Source organism: Rhododendron vialii, chromosome 8a (genome assembly GCF_030253575.1).
Source record: "Rhododendron vialii isolate Sample 1 chromosome 8a, ASM3025357v1".
Taxonomy (NCBI): domain Eukaryota; kingdom Viridiplantae; phylum Streptophyta; class Magnoliopsida; order Ericales; family Ericaceae; genus Rhododendron; species Rhododendron vialii.
In genome coordinates this window covers 32,858,106-32,882,807 of record NC_080564.1, presented here as the reverse complement: position 1 = coordinate 32,882,807, position 24,702 = coordinate 32,858,106, and the positions used below count along the sequence as shown (strand labels likewise).

The following is a 24,702-nucleotide window of genomic DNA, read 5'->3' as shown; positions in this document are numbered from 1 at the left end:
TCTGCAGAGTACCCTATTATCGTCGCTAAGATTTCGTGCTACATCGTCTTCTCTTTGAAATAATTAGGTTTCAGATTATGTGCAATTTGTGCTGGTTAGTTTTTACCTGTGGAGACTGGGTTTTTTTTTTTTTTTTTTTTTTAAATTTTGGTTGTCCATTTCCTTCTGAAGTTGTGCTGCTTCTGGGAAGTGGAAACTACAATTAGGCATTTTGTTTATAAAACTGAAGGATCACAAGTTTAAACACCAGATTGGTAGTACTATTCCCATTGACTTGGAACTGCTAGACAATTGATTTGTGGTTTTACAGGCATGGCACAATGAAGGTTTTGCAAGATTTTGATGTGGTCTCTCTCTCTCTTACTGTGCTCTGTAATTATGCCTTTGGAGGCGAGTTGTGCTACGTGCACAGCAAGTTGTGCACAGCGGCCTTTTTCTTCCGCCTTGGGTCGTGCAAAGATGATCGGAGCCACTCATTTTGTTCAAAATATGTCGTTTAAGGTCTCTGTAAAAAATGAGTTTCGTTCGATATCGTTAGAGGCATTAACAAAACATCCAAAATCACTTCAGAATTTAGCCTGCTCCGATCATCTTTGCGCGACCCGAGGCGGGAGAAAAAGGCCGCTGTGCACAGCTGCTGTGCACGAATCATTTCTGTTTGGAGGCCTTGACTTCCTCACATGATATCATTTTGTCTTGTACTAGGCTTCACATTCACGGGCTATGCTAAGACAATAATGCCATGTTAGTTTGCACTACCATTATGACTCGAAAAGGTACACAATGCCCTTGACAAAGCTTTAATGAGAGAGCAAGCTGATTGATTCACGTAGCTGACTCCAATTGATTGATGCTCAAGGCTCCATTTTGTTTGGTTTGGCTGAGAAAATGGGGAGAACTTTTTTCTTTCTTTCCTGATCTGTTGCTTTGTTACTTAGATCTATCAACATTGATCATTTCTATTACCCTGGCCAATTGTCCAAAATACCATCTCGTCAGGCCAATACAAGAACACATAGAATGTTTGAACCCATGTATAAACAAATAAAGACAACCCAAGTGAGATGGTATTCATAATGTATATTAAGAAATCCATAATCTCACTTAAAATTTTACGTTAAACAAGAACATTACACTGAAAACACTGAACTCCAACGTTGGCTAGAACAAGAAGAAATGATATCATGGAGATAAATAGGTCTTGGTGCACTGTCCTGAGCAGGAACCCACACAGCTTTCCACTTTCTCTCCACCTGCCAAACACAAACGCAGAAAATGTGTGAGAGAGAGAGAGAGAGAGAGAGAGAGAGAGAGAGAGAGAGAGAGAGAGAGAGAGAGAGAGAGAGAGAGACCAGGGTTTTGCTCTGTGCTGATATTGGAGCAGAGGGAAGCAGAACAACCAAGTTTGCAGAAGTTGAAGTTTTTATCAACATGGGTACCAGCAGCAGTAGGTTGAGGGATTTTAGGGATGAGGCAATCCTTTAGGCACTGAAAAGAACAATCAAAAGGAGAGTAGGGAGGCACTATCATGCACAAAACAAAACATCCCACATAGCATTCTTTGAAAGTGGTGGTGGGTTGTCCTTTCACTGTATAATATTCTGTACTAATCCCAATCCCACAAATTAGAACTAGCACTAGCGCTACTGCCCTTAGTATTCCTCTCTCCATCTCCTCTCTCTCTCTCTCTCTCTCTCTCTCTCTCTCTAGTAGAAAATAGAACAGCCACAACTCAGTTGCACCCTCCTTTACATGATTTATGTAAGGATAAGTCTCACTCATAATGAACTCTTCAAAAGGAGATAATGCCAATGCCCACATGTGGTCCAGCTGTCGGTCGATTTGACCACGTTTATATACCTCGCTTGTTGGGGTCGAGTTAACGATTCGCTTTGGTTTTGATTATCAAAAATAGTTTTGCCAAATGGTTATCCAAAAACTCGTTTTGTTACAGTTTTTTGAAAAAAAATTTGAGTAAGAACTTCAATAAGCGTGTCCCGCAACATACAAAAGTCGCGAACTCGTATCCTCTTTATTTCCCACCAAATCACATGAGAGTAAGCTCCTAATCAGCAGACCACCAGATTAAAATCTTTGTTTAGGCTGACATGTTGGGGATTAGAGAGCATCATGGGTGTTTTCCTGATTGTCGAGACAAAACACAGCAGCAAACCTCTAAATATCTTCGTGAACGGAATGTTATTAATTGCTCCTTGGAGCACCGTCACGTGGTGGTGCTCCACCAACAGGGGTGTGGCTCCCGACACAAATGTGCGATGGAGAAGGCTCGTGAAACACCACGTGATAGCACTCTTAATCACTCGATCTCCATAAACTCATTACAAAAGCTCCCTTGCAATTTGGTCTATTATTATTATCTGTGAATTTCTGTCAGATGTCCGAATCCAAAGACTTTTATTTGAGAGTTTTCTGTTGGAAGTGTTTTTTTGGGATCTAGCATGTACAGTGACAAGTGCGATGTTCACGGGTGGCCAATGACCCTAAAGAAAAAGAGGAAAAAGCCACTGGTGCTGCACAAGGCTAGCTACCCCACCTACACTAGTTTGATTTGAGAGACTACAGTTTTTTTGGCTTTGGGTCCGATTGATTAGGAAAATAAATTACGCTGAAAAGTTAAACTTAGTGAAGCGATAGAAAGGTTGATTAGAAAGAAAATTATGCTGAAAGTTAAACTGAGAGAGAGCGAAGCGATAGAAGGAGAGTGAAAGAGAATTTATTCTCTTTTGTGCATTTGATTAAAGAGAAAAGTTTTGTAAGAATTTTTGCAAGAAAATATGTACTGTTACTATGGTCATCTATGATCGATGATTACACAATTAATATAGCCATCTATGATCGATGATCATAGAAAATGAATGGATATTTTAATTCACGAAGTATACATGTGTCCAGATAGTCCAAAGTATCGATAATAAGCTCATTGAAATTAACAATCAATGTGTCTTTATTCCAACCACCGTGGAAGCGCCATACAAAGGATATGCTAGTTCACTTAAAGAAAATCTTTTCTCTATGATTGGATCCGAAGTATGAATCATGATGAGGAAAGATGACAACATTAAAGTTTAGTATTGGATTCACTTCAGAAGGTCGACAACTTTAGCAAATAACATTCGATAACACTCAAACCTTTTATTCACCCCTTATTATTATTGTTATTATTGATAGAAGAACACAACATTGTGTCTTCTTCTGGTACATCAACTGGACCATTACTTCCCAATTCATATTGGTTTATTTGGAACATATCTCAAAACACTCAGAACAACTTGGATTAGTAATATAATCACAATTCTTCAGGCACTCAACGCATTGATCCCTCCGGCTCCCAGCCAAAGTTGTTGCCGCCATGATCATTAACATGATCACCACCATCACAAGTCTCAAACTTGTTGTAGCCATGGCTGCCACTCTCTCTCTCTCTCTCTCTCTCTCTCTCTCTCTCTCTCTCTCTCTCTCTCTCTCTCTCTCTCTTTCTCTCAATTTTCTATTGTCATTAGACTTCTTCATTCATGGTAATTTATAGGCAAGAACCTTTTAGCCATGGAGAGCTTTCTCTCAACCATGAGTCAAAGTCAAGTAAATGTCATTTTAATGACCTACCAAAACAAGAGGATTCGATGGATTCCGAAAAAGATAAGAGCATAAGTGCCGTAAGTGGGACTAAAGGAAGGAACACGAGGAACAAATGTCATTGATTTTCAGCTTTCCAAATCTTCATTTACCAGCCAGGCAGAGCTGCAAATGAGCCGAGCCGAACCGAGCTTTGCTGTGTTCAAGTTTGTTTATTACAGTAAGTTTTTAACAAATCCAAGCTCGAGCTTAGTGAAAACTTGACGAACCGAGCAGAGTAGGCCTTGGCTTGACTCGAGCTTGAGCTTGTTCACGAGCCTTAACAGGCCAACAAAATATATATATATATATATATATACACACACACACACACACACACACAGAGTCCGGATCTCCTAAGGGATCCCACACGGGCTTACCGTGCGGGACTCCCCTTTTCCGATCGAATTGCGACGATCCGATCCGCTCAAAGTGATCAGAACGTGATTTTAAGGGTATTCGCGATAAATCAACAAAAAAAATGATTGGGAAGGGCTTGATCCGAACAGTTTTTTGTTGAACCGTTCAATAAAAAACTGTTTGGATCAAACCCTTCCCAATCATTTTTTTTGCCGATTTCTTGAGGGTACCCTTAAAATCACGTTCTGAACACATTGAGCGGCTCGGATCATTGCAATTCGATCGGAAAACGGGAGTCTCGCACAGTAAGCCCGTGTGGAATCGCTCATTAGATATATACTGTATATATACATATATATCCCCGCATAGGCCAACTACAACAAAAAATATTTTGATTATGAAGTATATATATTTCATTTTCCTATACTCTACAAGAATTTTAGAATAATAATAACATGTAATATGTTTTTGTAAGGATTCTGCATTAAGGTATCAAAATGCTAATGCTATTAATTGTGATATTAACGTAAAAAGTTTACTAAGTTTTGGCTTGCGAGCCAACTCGAGTCGAGCCTCTAATGGCTTGTGCTTGGCTTGATAATGAAACGAGCCTAAAATTTGAGCTTGAACTTGTTTATTTATGTCTCGAGTCGAGCGCGAATGAGCTTTTACCGAGCCGAGTCTTGAGCGACTTTGTTCGTTTGCAGCCCTAGGTCCAGTCCATTTGGAAAAATATACATGATTGATTTTACTTACTAGATTACATTATTAAGCATAAGTAAGCTCAACTAACCCAATTTAATTTGACCTACATGGGAAGGCAAATAAGTGTTTGTCCTCCATGAGACTGCATGTTCGAATCCTATAGAAGTCAAACATTTCAAATTTTGGGGCTAATGGATGGTTTGCCCGGTTGTAACTTTAATGCCCAGAATAGATTGCTCAAGGAACATAACGTCTAAAAAAAAAAAGTAAGTTCCACTCCATTAATAACCAATCATAATTGCACAGACAGAGATGGAAATTTCAGTGGTTACTTTTGCATAAAAATTTTGGTTATTTTCCTATGCATGGAGCTATGATATCAACAATTAATTTGGAGACCCAGTTTTTAGTAGGCCTACAACTTAAGGAAGCCATGGATGTTGATTCTCAGACTCCGAGATAGCTGTTACCATGATCAATGGGAGATTTTCTATCGTACCCTGATACCTTCCACATAAGACTTTGATTCAAGAGTGCAAAGCCCTTTTGGCTTGTATGGGGTGCACCCTGAAGCACACATTCTGGAAGAGAAACAAAGTGGCCGATCGACAACCTCACAAACATGGAAGTAGAGCAAGAAGACAAGATGATGTCGCACATTATCCCGTTGGATGTCATCATTCCGTTGCTTGAGACAGACATGAGAGGTTTGAGAAATTTGTTTATGTGTCTGGTGAATAAAGTGAGTGATTAATCCGTACATTGACTAAACTATTGGGGTAAATACTTACCAAAAAACAAAAAAAAAAACTATGGGGGTAAAAGTGAAGCTTGTCCTATTTTTCATTTTGGGGATGCTATCAGAACAGAATCACTTGGGAGTAGAAATTGTGTGAGGTATTGTGTCGTGCAGTATCGATTCGTGTTTTTTCGAGTTCGTGCCAAGATTCTCTTAATCATTATTCGGTTCATCCATTTTCGTGTTTACATTGTCATGTCATTTTCGGTCCGTGTCGTATTAACGTGTCATGACAAAAGATTTATATTCATGATAATCAAAAAATCAAATGAAGAGATTAAAGTTTCTCTCCCTCAAAGTTAAATTTCATGAAACAAAGGCTTTTTGTAGTTTTTTATTTTATCTATTTTGCTTATTTTTGTACCTTATTTTCCACGACATTGGTTTGATGGAATGAATGCTGTTATGGAATAGCGATTCCAATGGAATACCGGTGCACTAATAAATGAAGGAATGCTCATTCCAGAACATCAAAATAAGCTCAACTACAAAACTCACTATGCGTCTGAAACCAGACAACAACGAAAGCCACGTGTGTTTGGTAACCTTTTCAATTTTTTGTTTTTTGTTTTTAAAAAACTAGAAGTAGAAACAAGTTTATGTTTTTCATAAAAACAAAAAGAAGAAACATGTTTGAAAATATTTGTGTTTTTCAAAAAAAAAAAAAAAAAAACTAGGGAAAAACATTATTTTGTAGTTTCCATAGTTTACAAAAAATTTTAAAAATTTATGAAAAAAAAAGTAAAAATTTGTTACCAAACAAGTTTTCTTCATTAATTTTCAAAAAAGTAAAACCAAAAACTGAAAATAAAAAAGTTACCAAACGCCCCCAATCAACGAGCATCAGAGAGCAGCTTTTAAGTGTTCCATGAAGTCTTCTAAGGTAGGCTCCAAGGTTTTAACTAGAGGTAGCGGGAGTATAATAATTCGTAGTGGTTATCGGATATAGCGATCATGAATTTTTAAGTATAATTTTCCGCATTAGAGCACCTGAAATTAATGGCGGGCAAAAATTTTGGATAGTATAGAAACAACGGGGTGTAGCTAGCGGTATCGGAGTATTGATCATTAACTACGATGCAGCAGCCGATATGCTAAGTAGCGACCGATATTTAAACCCACGGTGGACTCCTTCAGGCCGTAGAATGATTTTGACCCAAATAATGATCATGTATGTGGTCGTCTCCCTCAACTTGCTGAAACTCCACTGAACGGAAAATTAAATCTTGTCATGATCCATTATAATCCGATTCAGTGCGTTTTTTTTAATCCAAATTTTGTTTTTCTTTCAACTTTTACATGCGTTGATTATGTATCTAATAAAGTCCGATGAATATAATTTTTGGCAAGATTATTGTTCTCACCGAGCTCTACAAAATGAACAGAGTCGATTATCAAAATATATCTCTCGTCTCTCACTCATTCTAAGAGGATTCGAAAAGTGGTTTTGTCCATACATTTTCTACGGAAGTCAAACATTTATTTCAAACTTTGGGACCACCAGATAATTTGTCCAGTTGTAAATTTCAAGTCTCGAAATTAGACGAGAAAGAGAGAAAGAAAACTCCATTCTCTTAATAACCAATCATAAATGTCACGAAAACAGAGATGGAAATTTCACAGTGACTTTTGCAATTTTTTGTGTGTGGTTATTTTCCTATGTGTAGAGCTATGATATCAACAATTTGGAGCCCATCAAAAAAAAATTCAACAATTTGGAGACCCAGTATTCAAGTAGGCCCAAAATTTAAGCACACTTCTACAATATCAATTAAAGAGATTTATGTGTCTCTGATAAATAAAGAGATGTGATTTTAGCATTCCACTGTTTGTTTTGTTTTCTCTTATGATCAAGGAACAAAATAGAGTGTCAATGGCTAAAACTAAAGTGTCAAAATCAATTTGATTCTTCTTGAAACAATATGATAAAATGTGTTAACTTTTTAATATTTTTTGTTAATAAAACGGGGCCTATTAGGTTTTAAAGAGTTCTACTATCGATTTGTGTAATTAAATTTTTCGTTGAAAATAATGGATTATGTTTGAATTGTCTTTTTTGCCGACTGTACAGACAATTTGAGACTGATGGAATATACTTTGGTTTTTGTTTTGCGAACGAGATAAATATTTCCGGACAAAGTCGGTCGTACTAAGGGAGGAGAAATTTTTGAGTGCAGAAGCGTATAGTCCACATGGTGCTTTAAAGGTCATCTTAGCTATCTAAACGTGTTTGGAGCGGTCAGGATTAAGAGGCCGAAAAAGAGGGGAGAGAGTGGTCGACTGAGTAGAAGAGGGAGTGCTCGAATCTAAACAATTCAAAATACGTTTTGACGGCTCGGATGCGCGCAGAGTACCGACCGCCAGAGAAATCCGAGGTCGAGTCGATTGCCGTTGCCCCCCATAACCTCCGTCACAACTCTTCCATGTATACATAAGGAAATCTGATTGGTGAGTCAATGGTGAAAACACACGCCTCTCTGATAAAAGCAAAAATATCTCACCCGCTCGCCCTCTTCGCTCTCTCCCTCACCAACCACCAAAAAATCTAGGGTTTCCCGCACCCACCCACGAGATCCCATCCCAATCCCCCCATTCAAATTTTTAGGGTTTTCGATTCCTGTAAAAAAAAAAAAGAAAAAAAAGAATTCAGCTTTCGTTAGTTTAGCTCTGAATTTAGTGGTAGAAGTGAGAGGATATGGCGTCTGAAGAGGTGGAGTACGAGAGTGATCCCGAGGAGGCGAAGCGGGCGTTGACAATGCGGAGGAGAGAGGCGAGCGACGACGAAGGAGAAGAAGAATCGGGTGGCGAGTCGGGCCCGCCGCCGAGGAGGGTCGAATCTAGGGAATCTAGGGTTGGGATTGTGTCAGACGGCGGGGAATCCGACGGAGGAGGCGCACCGGCCGAGTACGATGATGATGACGAAGAGTTTGGGGTTGAGGAGGAAGAGGAATTGGAGGAGTATGAAGAGGAGGTTGTGGAAGGGGAAGAGTATGAGAGGAGTAGTGGAAAGGAAGGTGGAGGTGGAGGTGGAGGTGGAGTGGCGGAGAGAGAAGGGGAGGGGGAGGGGGAGGGGGAGGGGGAGGAGAGAGATAGGGATGTTGGGGAGTCAACGGAGGAGGTGAATAATGAGGGTGGAGAGGAGGGGAAGAAAGAGAATGAGCCGTTCGCCGTGCCGACTGCTGGGGCTTTTTACATGCACGATGATAGGTTTCGCGACAGTGCTGGTGGTCGAAATAGGTATTATTGCCATTGCCATTGATTTTGTGTGTAATGCGTGTGAAGGATTTTTGAGAAGGATAAGAAATTTTTGATTTTGTTCGTTTCATAAGTTGGTCGTGTTTGTGGGTTTCTTTTGCGTAAGTTATTTAGTATGTTGTAGTTGTTAGGCCTTTACCTTGTTATATTGTACAGTTAGGTGGCTAAGTGAATGGCAAGTTAGTGGATATTTCTCATCCGTATGCTTACGCGTTAAGGTTATTAGCTGGTCTGCGGAGAAGATAAAATAAATTACATTTTGTTTAATGTTAACGTGATCATCATTTATTGATCCTAATTTTAGCTCAGTCAGCCCCTCAAACAAGTGGTAGCACCAGTGGATGAACCCATTATTGTCTGTTAGATTGGTGATAGATTGATAGTAAGATGACAGGCCTAATGCTTGTTAAGAAGCCATAGTAGCAGCTCTAAATATCTATTCAAGTTTCCCCTCTACCTCTTGATAAGTTCTCCATTGCTGCTATTGCCATACCCAACGCATCCCCATCCCACGCCAATAAGTTTACGGGTAGATGATAGCTGAACAATGTTGGTTTGCACAATTTGGTTGTCGTTTTCCTTTTCATGAATTGTTTTTGTTTAGGCGGACACTTGGTGGTGGAAGGAAGTTGTGGGAGTCCAGAGATTACAAGAAATGGGGTCATGACAAGTTTGAGGAGATGACACTCCACGATAGACCTCATGAAGAGGTGAGGTTTTGATAAGCCATTTGATGCAGGAATGTGGCTCTTAAGTGACACCATATTTCTCCATGACATCCTGTCCTAATTTGTTCAATTTGAATTCTCCAGGGTATGAGGAACTCTAGAGGTCGTTACCGAGCTCGTGGCAAAAATCGAGGTGCAGATCATGGATATCCTGGAGGAAACAAGTCCAAAGCGTACAACAATAGCAATCAGAACAATGGACATAAAGCTGTGAGAGGAAGAGGCCCTAGAAGGTACGAGCCTTCTAAAATGAACAACATTGTGGCACCTCCAACACAAGTTACACAACACCGACGGTGAGTAGAAAGATCGAGATCTATATCTACTTTAGTCTGTTTAGCTGGGTTCATCTTTGTTCGTAGTATAATGTCCTTGATGTTGCTGTATTTAGTGGATATGGGAAGTCAACTGAGAAAACTCCTCATACTTCTTCTGGAAGAACGCCTGTGTCCACACCAAATACAGAATCTGATTCAGTTCCTGCTAGGAAACAAGTGGTTGCATCAAGCTTGAGTTCTGCTTCCCCTCCATTTTATCCTTCTGCCTCTTCCAATAAAGAAATTGCTTCGACACAAAAAAGGGAAATACAAGCTGGGACTATCTCACAATCCAATACGATGATAAGAGGAAAAAATGTCGTTAATGCCGGTGGCATGGAGAAGGTTTATATCAATAATTCTGTTTCTCCTAACCCTGGAAAGCCTTCAACCAGCTTGCAGTTGTCACCTTCTGGATCATCTTTAGTCAACAACACCCAAGCTCTCCACCCAAGGGCTCACGGGGGAGGTGTAGCGCTCTCTGGGCAAGGGACTTTTCAGCGAGGAGCACCTCATAACCTAGTTAGCAGAGCTTCTCCGCCAGTCCAACCCCATAATATCCAGAGAATTCCTGCTCCAACCAGAGTTCAACCTTCTGTTCAGCAGTTGGGCCAGCGACCTGGTAGTGGATCTCAAACTTCATCTCCACCAAAAGCAGGTAGTTCTATGAATTCTTTTGGTTCTGGAGAATTGGAGTCTCCTCCAGAATCAAGTAAATCCAAGACTGCATTAGTTGGAAACGGCAGTGTACAAGTTAGTGGAAGGAGCTCCTTTCTTTATGGTGGAGCTCAACTTATGGGTGCCTCCGGGAATATGGGAAGTGGCCGTGGTGATCAGAACTTTGCTGCAGCTCCAGCCTTCTTGCCAGGTAAATGAAAAAAGATTAATCAGGCTACGGAAATATTATCACACTGAACTCCCATCTCCAGGATACTCATTTTTGGGCAGACTTATTGCTTTTATTTTGTCAAACTATCAAGTGCATAATTAACCCACTTTAGTTTTAAACTTTTTCTTCTTTTGATTGGCAGGTGATAAATAAGTTTTTCAGCATTGATTTCTTCCTTTTCGTTTACCTTTTTCTCATCATTCTGATTTTGTGATGACGTGTAGTTGTGCCATTTGGGGGCAAGCATCAAGGTGGTATGGGAGTGCCTGCTGTTGGCATGGCCTTCCCAGGTTATGTCGCTCAACCACAACTTGGGATGGGGAATTCTGAGATGACATGGTATTATTATGTTTCATTAATTCAAGTGATGTATTATTTAGTTTTGGTTTTTCCTTATTTTAATTCGTAGAACTTGGTTGCCTAGTTTGTGATGTTTGTTTGGGGAGCTACTTATTTGGGGCAAGTATGCAACCCAAAACTGTTCCCATCTGCCTGCAAGTACACAACCACATCTATGGATTAACTGTTGTACGTTTCTTATGCCCAGGCTACCGGTTTTGGCTGGTGCAGCGGGAGCTTTGGGGGCAACATATTGTTCACCCTATATTTCTGTTGATGGTGCTTACCAATCCCGTCAATCAGGCCAGACATCTTCATCAGGAGCTTCCAGGTTAGTTGCAAATCTGTTTCCAGACTTTTGGTAATTGGCTGATCATATGTGAATATCTAATTTGTTGTGCCGGCAGCATCAATTTGATTGTAAATTGATTGCCTGGTTCTTCAAAACATAGTACGTATTATTGTTCTTGGAGTTAGAGTCAAGGGAAGTTTATGTTTAACTCTCCTGGTTTTTTTTTTTACAGCAAAGAGAATGATATAAATAAACCAAATAGTGATTGGAAGCCTTCACAGAGACCCGGTAAGACATATAGCACTTTTGGAATCTTTTCGATTAAGTTTACTGGCTCTATAACCTTGCATGACTTAATCATTTGACATTATGTCATAGTTGACTTATCTTTCCTCTCTGCAGAGGTTGCGAGGGATGAGTTCAGTCAACGGCAAAAAAATACTCGTAGGCAAGTTGAACATCGCCATCATCTCCATTTACTGTACATCTTTCGCCTGATGTTTTACTTTATGTTGATTTTTTTTTTTTTTTTTTGTTTCGTTTTCTCTGTGCAGATATACAGAGATGAACTTTGGCCAGTGAAGTACTTAGACAAGTCAAGGCTATTTGAATAAGCAGATAAAGGTTGACTTTTCTTTATCAAAGTTTGGAAGTTCCAAAATTCTGAGTTGTGCTTTCTTGGCGCTGAAGGCCTCCTTCGAGGCCCTTTGTGGTCTCTGGAATTTGTTCTGGAGCACTTTGGGCCGGAGTATACCCGCTGATATTTTAGGTAATGACTTTATCCTGGAGATAGATTGTTAATACTCATATACTGGTTTACTTGCCTAGTATCGGGCTGTTAAAATAAAAGGTCTTCAAGATAGATTGACAATACTCGTATAGCTATTCCAATTGGTCTTTTACTAACAGACCCAGTTTGTGACTGAAGTGTGCCTCAGGAACCGTCAATAATAGCAATCATTGTGGTGAATCTCTTCATATTTTGATTGGTTGATCTCTTGCACTGTCCATTGGTCCTTGCCTTCTTGGAGAATTTTTGGGTTTTGTCGAGGCTTTTGAGTCAATATTGTTGTTTTTGGAGATATAGATCTTTTAATCTTTTGTTTACTCTCTCTCTCTCCATAGATATATACATCCAAGCCTGAAGCACTTTGGGCCGGAGTATACCCGTAACCCGTTGTTGTTTTGGTGAAGCACTATCTTGCTTTTTTATTTTTATTTTTATGGTTGGATCATTTGTTAATTACTCTAAGTCTTCATTTGACTTTTGAGAAATCAAAAGCAAATGTGCTTCAGGCTTCTTCATCTTAGTTTTGAGATGTCTAAATAAAAAGCCTTTCTGAGGGCCAATGAATATGGCATTTTATGGGGATGACACTGCATAAATTTCCTGATGGTTGTTTCTCTTTTCTCTGATAAATCTCTTTGGCTGCATAGAACTTGAGAAGATAAAATGAATTTTGAAATTTGTCCCGCATTGGTTAATTATCACCTAAAAAACTAGTATATGAGCCTTGGCGGCCTCTACCTTCATTGCCAATTGGTTTTTGAGTTGGATGCTTTAACAATAAACATTGGGTTTGTGCGGAACGTCTTGTAATCCCAGATGATCTTGTTTTCTTCAATTTTTCTCGCTTTTTGGAATTCAGTCATAGCAGAACTTATTAGATGTTGTCAAGTCAACCATCATTAAGTTGTGATCTTGTTTTTCTATGCAACAAATGGTTAGTGAAAGGGAACTACCGCCTACAAGCAGGAAGAAAAAGTTGGGTGAAATGTTCCCTAATGTGAATGATGCATTAGTCCATTTTCTGGTCTTACTGTAAACTTAACACTGTGGACTCGGTTTAGTTTGAATGCTTAGGAAAGTATAGCATTTTCCACCATTTTAGATGCCATGTATGCCATATTCTCCATTTCAGATCATCTCGTATAAATCTCTCTCTCTCTCTCTCTCTCTCTCTCTCTCTCTCTCTCTCTCAAAGGTACATTTGACAAACGCCTGCTCATGCTGTGGTCATCGGAAAACAAAGCAGCTTGACGGGTGGCATTTGTGTGTGTAAACGTGCGGTATGAAAGAACTGATGAATCTGGCAGTTTATCTATAGAGATTATGAAATTGGACATATTTCTCATATTTCCCCTTCTTCAATAGCAGGTTTTCAAGTTGCTTTGTTTTTTTTTTTCTCGGTGAAGCTTGTGAGAATTGTTGGTGGGCTTCTTCCAGAGTTCGATAAAAGTACAATATTACAAAGCAGCATCTGTTCCCGCGGTGAAGTTTTAAGTTCTCTATTCTTAAGGAATGGTGTGTCTTAGATTTTAATCCATCTGTGACGCCCTGAGGTTTTAATCCATCTGTGACGCCCTTAGGTTTCTTGGTCATTGCCTTAGTTTGAGGGTGGGTTATAATATTTTCCATTTATCTTCTTTATTTAAGTTAAAAGGACTTGGTAAGTGTTATGATTGTTTGGAATAGCACAGGGATTTTATAAAATTTTCTTGGGAACTTGCTATGCAATGGAATAAGTGATTGCGAGTATTGTAACTTTTGCCTCGTTTTTGCATTTATTTTCTAGTATTTTTGACGATGGAACAGATTCTCCCCTGTTGTAATAAGGTATTGGACACATTGTGTTGGCATATTTGTGGGCTTTTTTAGATTCACATCGAGGATTGGAATTATTTATCTTTCAGATCTCGTCGAGACTATTTAATGAGGCAAATTTTTTTTTTTTTTGTTTAGCTGTATACCGATTAATACAGTTTCAGATTTTGCATATCTTGGAAAAATTTATCGTCACCCTGGATTACATTTAGTTACATCAGCATAAATGTGTAGCTATTATATGTTCGATTCTTGACAAGTTTTTTGGAAATAAATAATTTTATGATACTGTAATTAAGATGAACCTGAAAAAAAAAACCCCACAAATAAACCTTTGTGGTGTAAATGTCTGTGAGATGTCACTTCTTGCGTTTTTAATCATGAGGCGGTTAGAACAGTCCATTGTTTGGATAAAAATCTGAGCCGTCCAATTCGAAATAAACCTTTGTGGTGTAAATGTTTGGAGAAGGATTTGGGATTCATGGTCATGTCATTGACAACCATTTTAAACCATTATATTCAGCGTTTGCATCAGCCTTTTAATTGTGTCACAAATCGGTAAAGCATTCTCAATAACCACGAGATAAGGGAAAGGAAGTGGATTCTTTCTTTCAGCGGTGTCATCTTAGAGCATCTCCATTGTCTCTTTTAGAGCCAATTTTAGGGTTAATTTTTAACATGCAGACAAATAATTACGCTATCTTGATTCTTCATGTGTACTTTTATCATCTACAAATACACTCTCTTGGTTTTAGAGACGTCTTTTAATTGTCCATGAGTCCTTGTAGAGAGAAACTGAGAAAGAGTTGGGCCCCATTTTGTTAAGGTTCTTATTTTTTAAGTATTTATTTTTCGTTTTATAAAATAAGTCATTCTATCATAATACATCATTTTTAATACAAAAAATAAATGAAGAACTTATTTTCCTTAACGGAACGTGGTTAGCGGCTAGGGCCAGGCTCCTATTTTCTGCATAAAAAACAAGAGAAGAGAGAGAAAGGGAGGGAGGGAGGGAGCGGGGAAGTTAGTGGCTAGAGTGAGGCTCCTATGTACATACGTTAATTTGTTCTCTCCCTTTTTATATTTATTTTTATTTTTTTACCTTAATTACTAATCAGAAAACACCTTAAAGTGTCAATTGGAGCATTTTGTAAGTGTCAAATGGAGATGCTCTTATTGAAAGCCATGGAGTAACTAACTACGTAGTACTGTAGTAATTAATTGCCAAATTATCAAAAATTTATGAGATGCGCAATATTTTTTTTTTTATCAAAAATAAACTCGATTTATATATAAAAACAAAATTCAAAGGATTGGAACTTCATCGATCCGAAAAAACAGAAAAACAACAAACAAATAGAACAAAATACAACAAATAAGCTAAACAAAACAAAAAAAGAAAACAAAAGTCGCACGAAGTCAAAACGCCGGAGTCATGACGAGGGTGTGAGGGTGTATTTTTGTGTGTGATAGTAAAAGAATTATTTTATAAAGCCGGATTATCCAAATGTTCAATCGAGATGAAATTTGAGCCGTTCAATACAGAACATGAATAATCCGGACGGAGAGGGGGATGGGGACCATCCCCGGGTTCCGTCCGTTTATCAACGTCCCCAGTTACTCCCTCCGTCCGTTAATCAACGTCCCCAGTTACCTCCTACCTCTATATCCACTCCAAATTTCCAACTGTTTTAACGTTGATGATTCAGTCAGTCAGTCAGACCTGTGTTCACACTTCACAGGACGGGAGTCACTTTCCTTTCAATCGTTTCTTCCCAATTTCCGATTTCAGAAACCTCTCTCTCTCTCTCTCTCTCTCTCTCTCTCTCTCTCCAAGTTCGGATCTTGAACCATCAGCTTCAGGCAATTTCTCGTGAGATCAGCATTTTTAGTTTGGCAATTTCAGCTCAGTTGGTTCCGATGCAGCTGAACTGCTTCTTCACTCCAACCTTTACATCAATCGCGTAAGTTTAGGTCTTTAATTTCAATTTCTTTCTATTCTTTCAATTTTTGCTTAGTAATTGGGAATTTAATTTATGAATGAATCACGGAGCTTTAGTTTTCTAGATATGAATGCTCAGTCGCTGGAAAACTGTATTTGCTCAATACCTAATGTTGAACTTTAGCTTGTTTGATCGATGAGAGTACACGAGGAAAAATCAAAAAAAGAAAAAAGAAAAACAAGTTTTCCTCCAAGAGGCGGCGTGTTCAAATCCCATTAAGACCAAACATTCCAAACCTTTGGGCCTGGTTGTTAACTTTAGACCCAAAATTAGTCGAACTGCGCGCAAGCTAGGCCCGACATCCGGTTAAGTGAGTTTTTTTTTTTGTTTCTTTCCCTCGGCTATCTTGGCAGCCAAGCAGATCAGAAAGTGGAAAAAAGAAACGATGATTTCTTGCCGTGGCGGAACTATGGGGCCGGGCCCATCCAAGTTTGAAATATGTGACTAATGTTATGCATCATAATTAGTACTCTCTCTGTCCCATTTTGTTTTGCTTGGTATTTTATTTGGGTGTCCCAAATTGTTTGCACTCCTTGAAAGGTAAAGAACAAAGTGTGTAATTTTCCACAAACTAGCTCTCATAAACGATTAAATGGAACTTTAAAGGTAGAGAATAAAATGTAATGTTGGAAATTTCATTAAACTTTAGAGGGAAGGATTTATTAATTGCATGTCGCCTTACAAAGTTGAGTACACCACACATAGCAAAAAATTATGGGACAAAGGGAGTATATTAGCTTCTTATAATTTGAATAATTTTGGTTTGATCTAGTTCAAAATTCAAGTTATTTTACACTGTCATTTAAAATATTCTCAATGTCTTTCATAGATAAAAGCAAGTACACAAGTGTTTTAGTTTTCTAAAGAACCAAATAATGTTATACTTGTTGCTACATTAAGGTGTTTTACTTTTCTAAGGAACCAAATAATTTTATATTTGTTTCTATTTTGAGACAGAGTAATTTCAAGTGTACAATATATTATATTGAAATGTTAAATCTCTATAGTATGACGAGTATATTTTCGGATGAAAATATGACTTTTTAAGTCGGGGCCACTCAGACCAAAATCCTAGCTCCTCCGGTGCTTTGTTGTTTATTTTAAGAGCCTAACTGTAAAAGCGAGCCATAGAGGTATGTCATTGGGGATAAACGTTGTAGTTCAATGGCTGATTTTGGCCAGTGCATTCTTGGTCAATCCCGAATGTTACATTTCGTGTTTGGTTGATGAGAAAGCAAGAAGAAATAGGGAGAAAATAAGTGTTTAGCTATTATCAAGAAATACAAATTTTCATGTTTCTTCCCGAGCTTTCTTGGGAACCAAACAGAACAAGTGGATAAAACGATGCTTTCTTCTTTGCTGTAGAAACAGAACTTTGGGAAACAACTAAATGTATAAGATTTATAATTCAGTATGTTGTTCGATGGCTGGTTTTGGCCAAAGCATTAATGTACAGAGAGTAAAGAATGACCTTTTTTTGTTCTATAGTTGATGTTAATAATGGAGGAAGGCAGTAACAGAGGGGATTTGCTAGGCAATATAGCAAGGCTACCGGCATTACGGACAAATAGCAGCTTCAAGTCCACTTTGTCTGGAAGATCGACTCCTAGGGGATCTCCTTCGGCTTCTTTTAGGAGATTGAACTCTAGCCGGACTCCTCGAAGAGAGGGAAGAAGTAGTGGGACTCATCAGTGGTTCCGGGGTAACCGGTTACTGTTTTGGTTGTTGTTAATCACTCTTTGGGCATATGCTGTATTTTATGTGCAGTCCCAGTGGGCTCATGGGCTTAAAAAGGAAACTTTTCTTGGCTATGGAAGCAAAACAAATGATGGAAAATCTGATTATAAAGAGAATGATAGACGGGACTTGACTTCACATAAAAATTCTTCAGCAGTCATTAGTAGAAATGATACAATTGATACAAGCAAGTCCACTTTGAAGGACATAGATGTGGTTTTCCCACAAAAGGGAAATGTGGTTCCATCTCGTCAAACTCTCAAGAGAAAGAGGAAGAGATCGGAACGTGGTTCACGTAATAAGATAAGTGATAAAAAGAAAGCAGCAGTGGAGGTTGAAGCCACTGAGATTGGGCAGGAACCTGATATCCCTAAGCGCAATACTTCGTACGGATTAATTGTTGGTCCATTTGGTTTGACAGAGGATAGGATTTTGGAGTGGAGTCCTGAGATGAGATCAGGAACCTGTGACAGGAAGGGGGAGTTTGCACGACTTGTTTGGTCCAGGAAATTTGTGTTGATATTCCATGAGCTTTCAATGACTGGAGCTCCACTTTCAATGATGGAGTTGGCAACAGAGCTTTTGAGCTGTGGAGCCACGGTCTCTGTTGTTGTTCTCAGCAAAAAAGGTGGATTGATGTCAGAGCTTGTGAGGAGAAAGATCAAAGTGGTTGAGGACAAAGCGAGTGTTAGCTTCAAAACTGCCATGAAGTCAGATCTTGTCATTGCAGGATCAGCAGTCTGTGCATCATGGATTGGTGAGAGTATTTTCCATCAATTTAATAATAGATTTCATTATGGTTAAGGGCAGTTTGTCGTGCTTCAGTGTCAACTAATTTATGACTGATAAGCTACATTCGCTCAAGAAAACGCATGATAAAGACATTATGGAATGTGAATACATTTTATAGGTCACAGACTCACATGTGATCTCAATCTGGGTATATTTTAACAAAGTATTCATATGACAATGAAGCATTTTGTGGGTAATTAATTCATCTCGGGTACAAAAACTATCCACTATACAAGGCGCTTAAATGTAACTAGAAACTACGTGCCTCTTGCATTTTGCTGCCTTAAGGCAGAACAAGAAAAATGCTTGAGTAATATCCCCTGGTATGTGGAAGCTGTAAGCAAGAAAGAAAATTTGAATGATACATCCATGCTTATCAAATGTGTGTGCGTGTGGTACGCAGAATGAAGGTTCAGTTTTAATTGTTCAGTTTTAATTGTTCTTTATTGGAGGGACAGTCTGCTGCTTTTTCACTTAACTTAGATGAATTTTTTGTTTCTTTTCATTGATTTTTACAACCCAAACCGAGCCTTAAGTCCCAATCAATCAGAGCCGGCTATCTTTTGTCTGATTTTTGTTCAAAGAAAATGGATTTTGTTATTTCATTTTCTTGATTTGTGTTATGATCTGTACGTTATGATCATTTTCATGGTACCAGAGCAATACATGGCACATTTCCCAGCTGGTTCAAGTCATATTGCTTGGTGGATCATGGAGAACAGACGGGAATACTTTGATCGGTCAAAACTTGTTCTCAACCGAGTGAAAATGTTGATATTTCTATCGGAATCACAGTCTATACAGTGGCTAGCCTGGTGCGCAGAAGAAAATATCAAGCTGAATTCTCAGCATTCTTGGGTTCCCCTTTCCGTCAATGATGAGCTGGCTTTTGTAGCAGGCATTGCGTGTTCGCTAAATACACCATCGGCAGGCCCGGAAAAGATGCTGGAGAAAAGAAAGTTGTTGAGAAATGCAGTCAGAGAAGAGATGGGATTGAAAGATAATGATATGCTTGTGATGTCTCTGAGTAGCATAAATGCTGGAAAAGGCCAGCTCTTGCTTCTTGAATCAGCACAAATGGTGGTTGAAAAAGAACTTTCTCAGTATGGTTCTTGCTCACGTTTTTGCAGTAGAAAAAGAACACCAAACCTGCTGTTTTTAGAATTGATTCAATGGATAAATTTTTGGTACCTCATAATCGCAATCTGAGTTGAGACCCGGGTGTTGTGATCTTTGACAGGGAAGCCAACATAAAAACAGTGGTATCCGAGAGTGAAGGAATGCAGGATCAGATTCTCAAAGTTCTTATTGGTTCGGTTGGGTCTAAGAGCAATAAGATACCTTATGTCAAAACAATGCTTAACTTTGTATCTCAGCATTCAAACCTATCGAAGTCGGTGCTGTGGACTCCGGCAACTACACGCGTTGCCTCACTTTACTCTGCGGCAGATGTGTATGTCATAAATTCCCAGGTAATGCTCCTTTTTAGGTTTGACATGTTAAAATGCTATTCAAATTCACAAAAGGGTATGAACAAATGAAAGACAAGATTCTAGTTTATGCTTACACCTAGTTTTCCATTAATATCTGCTGTTTTTAGAGTCTTTGGGATTTATAAAATTTGGTTATTATGCAAATAATCACTGACATCTCTCTTAAATCCTCATACATGTAATAGTCAGCTCAAATCTTATTGGAATAGTAGCAATTTGATAACATCTTGCAGTAGTTTTTTTTTTTTTTTTTTCCTTTTCGTTTTTTCCGTTTCGTTCATGTTATCCTCCATGTTTCACCAATTCAAGGTTTTTGAAGAAACTGATGTGTAATTAAAACTCACATTCATCACTACGTAAGATACACTCCATATGTTCGTCATTAGGTTCATTTCTACCTTCTCTTGGTAAAGACCCTAAAGAAAGAAACAGAAAAAAAGAGAAGGCAATGGGGATATTTGCCATCATGGCTACAGGTGGTGATAGTTTTTATCCACCTAAGGTTTCTGGTGAATCTTTTTCCATGTTAGTGCCTGGGAATAATTCAATATCCCAAGGTGTTAACATACCGCTGCATCATTTTCTTTTTGTGTGAGGTCACTTTGCACCCATACACTTTAGACTGAGTGTTACTTTGCTCCGTACACTTTCAATTCACTTGTCAAGCCCGCATACTTACTTTCAGTCATGTATCAATCCACCCTTGTTGTTAGATTCTGTTAGTCTCCGTTAGGGGAAAATATCTATTTAATGGTACTAGGTTCAAATAATTTTCTATCATGGAAACTTGAAAATTAATATCGAACTCATTCAATCTTGAGATTTGAAGACAAACTTGTCCTCCCTCTTCTTCCAGGCTGTTCACCTCATTTTGTCAAGTGTAATATTTTTCTCTCTACAAGTTTGGAAATAAGTTTTAAAGTGACCATGTGCCTTTTACTTTTTTGCTACAAAAGGTGTTTGTATCTTTTTGGTCAGAGAAACGGTTACATTTGTATTTTTTGTAAAAGAAGACCATAAAACTCAGCGTACCAATAGGTTATGGCTTTGAGTTTGTGGACAGAGTCGCTTTATACATTTAATGCCACATGTTAGGTCTGGGCGCTCATTAATAAGAACTAACTGGACGTACTTTTTTGCCGGTATTGTGCAAAAAATGTCGATACTTATTTGTATGATAAGAATGTTACTTCTTAAATATGACTATTTTCCGATGGGAGGCATTTGCACGAGGAACTAAAGCCAAACAGCCTAGGAAAACTATGATCGTATAACTTTTCTGTGCAAAAAAATGTGTCCATACTCTTTTATTTCCATGGATATATTGAAAGATCCTTTTAAGATAGTAACATTATTTTAACCTAGTATCACTGAATTGATAGATTGACCTAATTGAATCTAACGGCAAGGGGGACATTGATACTTGATTGAAAGTGTGAGGAATTGATGGCGTAGGGGACAAAGTAATATGCTAAGTGTAAACTGCCGGGGTGCAAAGTGTACTTTACCCTTTCCTTCTTGCTCGATGTCTGGTTTGTCTACATTTATATCTATCCTTTTCCTACTTTTATGTTTCACAATGTCCAGTCTTCTACCACAATTTGCCATCTTTTTCTTTGTAAATTTATTTCTTCTTGTAAAGATCACTATTTGACCAGATTAACAGTTAAATTCTGTGACATATGTAATACTCACAAGTCACAACAAAACGAGTGCTTAGCACAATATGCCTATTCTGACTTTTGATAGTATAACTTACCTGCTCTTAGGATGCTTTGTCACATTTTGCCTTTATTAATTGGGTACTGCTTAACTCAAGCAGTGATGCTCCTATAAGTTTTTACGGTCTACTTCCCAAGTTCGATTGGATCAAAAGAGGAAAACCCATAGTTTTCAAATGAGGTTATTTGACTGTGCTTTTGAAATTTCCAATGGAATTCAGAGGGTCAAATTTATTTGCTAGAGACTAGTCATTCAGGAAATGAATTCGTCAGAATCATGCTAGAATAAGACACATCAAGCTTTGTAAATTTCAGTATGAACTCACTGTAAATATTGTATCAAGCACAGTTGAGGAGACCGTTTTATGATTGTTTCCATCTCTGTTGCTACGAAAGTTATGTGGTGCGTCTTTGAACAAGTAAATGTGGTTGATACATGAAAACATTTGTTTATTTTCTCCTAGCAAATGAGCATTATTTTCTTCTGTTTCACTCCTACTTCCGTCCAAGTAGTGCTCCATACATATTCATTGAACAACTCTACTAATAGTAGACTGAACAGGGGCTTGGAGAAACATTTGGGAGAGTGACGATTGAAGCAATGGCATTTGGCTTACCGGTATAGCAACCAACTCAATTTGCCCTATTTATCTCACCTCTTTGCTAGTTCAATGTTCCCTATTTATCTCTGATCATCTTCTGTCTTCAAAATCACTTGAGTTCATGGAACTGAAAGTATACATCCCATTTCAGTTATGAAGGTTCAACAATTACTGTGGATATCTTTCATGTACTTAAAACGCTTCATACCATGATACCAATAGACCAAAGCACTTTGCTTTGTATTCATCATCAACCAATTATGATCCTCTGTTGATTATTCCGGCATTGAGGAATTGCTGTGATTCTTCCTGAATAGCCTAACAAATGCATTTGCCCCAAGTCATACTAGATTCAAAAGCATATTGGGTATTGCTGCATGCCTAAGGCATTATGGACGTGAGCTGAACAACTAGGAGTAGGAATAGTGATACTAACTGATAAGCCATTCCTTTTGGCTCTAGATGTTGCACAGATTTCAAAGAAAAGGGCAAGAGGAAGTTCAGTTTCTTTTCAAATTTGTGGTGCAGGTCTTAGGAACAGATGCTGGCGGCACAAAAGATATTGTTGAGCATAACAAAACTGGTCTCCTCCACCCTATGGGGCGCCCAGGAGCTCTAGTTCTTTCCGAGAATCTTCAATTTTTGCTTAAAAACCCTTTAGCACGGCAGGAGATGGGGACAAGGGGAAGAGAAAAGGTGGAGATGATGTACCTGAAGCGGCACATGTATAAGAGATTTGCAGAGGTTCTATTCAGATGCATGAGAATCACGTAACACTGACTACCATAGAAAATTTTCGTTCTTTTTTTGTTGGATGGGAGTTTTTGAGGCTGCCGCAAGTATTTAGAATTGTGGCCCTCTGTCCCAATCGATTGATTGAATGCCGATCGAGTTATATTTTACGGTTTTTACCTCCTGAAGTTGGTTTGGTTTGTGTTTAATCTGTACTTCTTTCCTCTGAATTAGAAGCTTAGAACCAAAAACAATTCACGGTCATGCTTTTCACTTCCTTCGGTCCCAGTTGCATACTCCACGTGAAAGAAACATGAAAACAATGCATGAAAGTGTCCATGAAACGAAAATAAACGGATCATTATGTTTCTTGGACACTTTAATGTAAAGTTTTCATGGACTATACCATTTTCGAAAAATAAAAGTTTATTTGTAAGCGTGGGAGGACCCCAACAGGCCTCCACGCTTGTCAACTGTTTAAAGAATCAGCTTACGAAATCACTTACCTACCGTTAACTAATTTACTAACTCATAGTTAAGGCATAGTTTAGTTGCGAAGACTAGATCATACTTGGATGGGTAACAGAAAATATTAGTAAGAGATTAAATCCTTCCCGTAGGCGGTAGAAACGGAACGGTGGGATTTTCACTGCCGCCCATTGTGGATCTTGCCATGCGTTATATTGTTATAATCCGAACTATTTATCTTGTAGGGCTTGAAGTGTAGTATATTTATACAAAAAATCAGCTTGATTAGATATCAATAGAACTATCGAAAGTCGAATTTTAGTTTATAAAATGGACAGTCTGATCCTGTCAAGTTAAACTATCCATGACCATCCATTTTATAAATCAAAATTTAAATTTTGATACACCTATCAATGTCCGGTGAAACTAATTTTTTGAATGAGAATAGTACTCAGCGGGCCAGACAAGATAATCATATTTAAATTAGCAATTAATGCACTATGGGGCTCAAAATAATGGTGATGAGAAATCCATAGTTTCCATTTCGCCGCCCAGCGAAAGGGATTTAATCAAGATATGCATTCTTTGCTTAACTTTAATCTTCGTATTTTATTCAAGAAAATTTCATCTAAAGATTTAAATATGTTCTTTTGACTATTGAGATCAAGTAAACACAAAAACAAGATATATCTCCTAAAATATACCCGACGTGATTAATTATGCAAGTTCTGCGAATTATGTTTTAAGTCAAACAATATTTTCCAGCCAATGTGAGATGATCCAAGTGGGTACTCCACATATACTACTAGTTTCTAGGTTGAAGATCAACGGGCCGGCCCATTAATTTTTCTCTCCCCCCCCCAAAACAAAAATTAATAGGGACTCATACGTAATTGATGCGATTATATATTTGCTTCTTTAACAACCATAATTGCTCTTGAACAATTCATTCGCAGGCCCTGAAAGGATGGTGATAAAACAAATGATCTGTAGTATCCGGCCTTTTTAATTTTTTGTGTTCCCCCTACCAGTCAAGGAAGCAAGTATGTCTCAAGGAATATTAAGACTGTAGTGTAACATTATTTTAGAGTGAAGGGATAGTCAATATCAACATAGTTGATTGAAGAGGCAAACAAAATGAATGGTTCTGACTTTGTGATTCAAAACGAACCCTATTGGAAGACCACAATAGTCTGATGCGCTTGAGGCCAACTCTGGATCGATATGAATCA

The 24,702-nt window shown here is 38.4% G+C and overlaps 2 protein-coding genes across 4 annotated transcripts; both read left to right on the top strand.

The window, feature by feature from the left end:
- Positions 1-7,784: 7,784 nt before the first annotated feature.
- LOC131335486 (protein MLN51 homolog) lies at positions 7,785-14,003 on the top strand. Of its 2 annotated transcripts, none has more exons than XM_058370861.1 (12): positions 7,785-8,517; positions 8,548-8,734; positions 9,357-9,462; positions 9,565-9,776; positions 9,872-10,665; positions 10,911-11,025; positions 11,234-11,356; positions 11,550-11,605; positions 11,720-11,765; positions 11,872-12,086; positions 13,303-13,387; positions 13,476-14,003. In XM_058370861.1, exons 1-10 carry the CDS (start codon positions 8,193-8,195, stop codon positions 11,897-11,899), a joined length of 1,992 nt encoding a protein of 663 aa, XP_058226844.1. In that variant the 5' UTR covers positions 7,785-8,192; the 3' UTR covers positions 11,900-12,086; positions 13,303-13,387; positions 13,476-14,003. The 2 variants fall into 2 exon arrangements, with proteins under 2 accessions (XP_058226844.1, XP_058226845.1); XM_058370862.1 differs by having other exon boundaries at positions 13,473-14,003.
- Positions 14,004-15,620: 1,617 nt separating this feature from the next.
- LOC131335485 (uncharacterized) lies at positions 15,621-23,266 on the top strand. 2 transcript variants are annotated; one of them, XM_058370860.1, is made up of 6 exons: positions 15,621-15,886; positions 17,414-18,419; positions 19,113-19,557; positions 19,695-19,926; positions 22,231-22,287; positions 22,799-23,266. In XM_058370860.1, the coding sequence occupies exons 2-6, from the start codon at positions 17,417-17,419 to the stop codon at positions 23,042-23,044; spliced, it is 1,983 nt and encodes a 660-aa protein (XP_058226843.1). In that variant the 5' UTR covers positions 15,621-15,886; positions 17,414-17,416; the 3' UTR covers positions 23,045-23,266. The 2 variants fall into 2 exon arrangements, with proteins under 2 accessions (XP_058226843.1, XP_058226842.1); XM_058370859.1 differs by having other exon boundaries at positions 15,624-15,886; positions 22,733-23,266.
- The last annotated feature ends 1,436 nt before the right edge of the window (positions 23,267-24,702 follow it).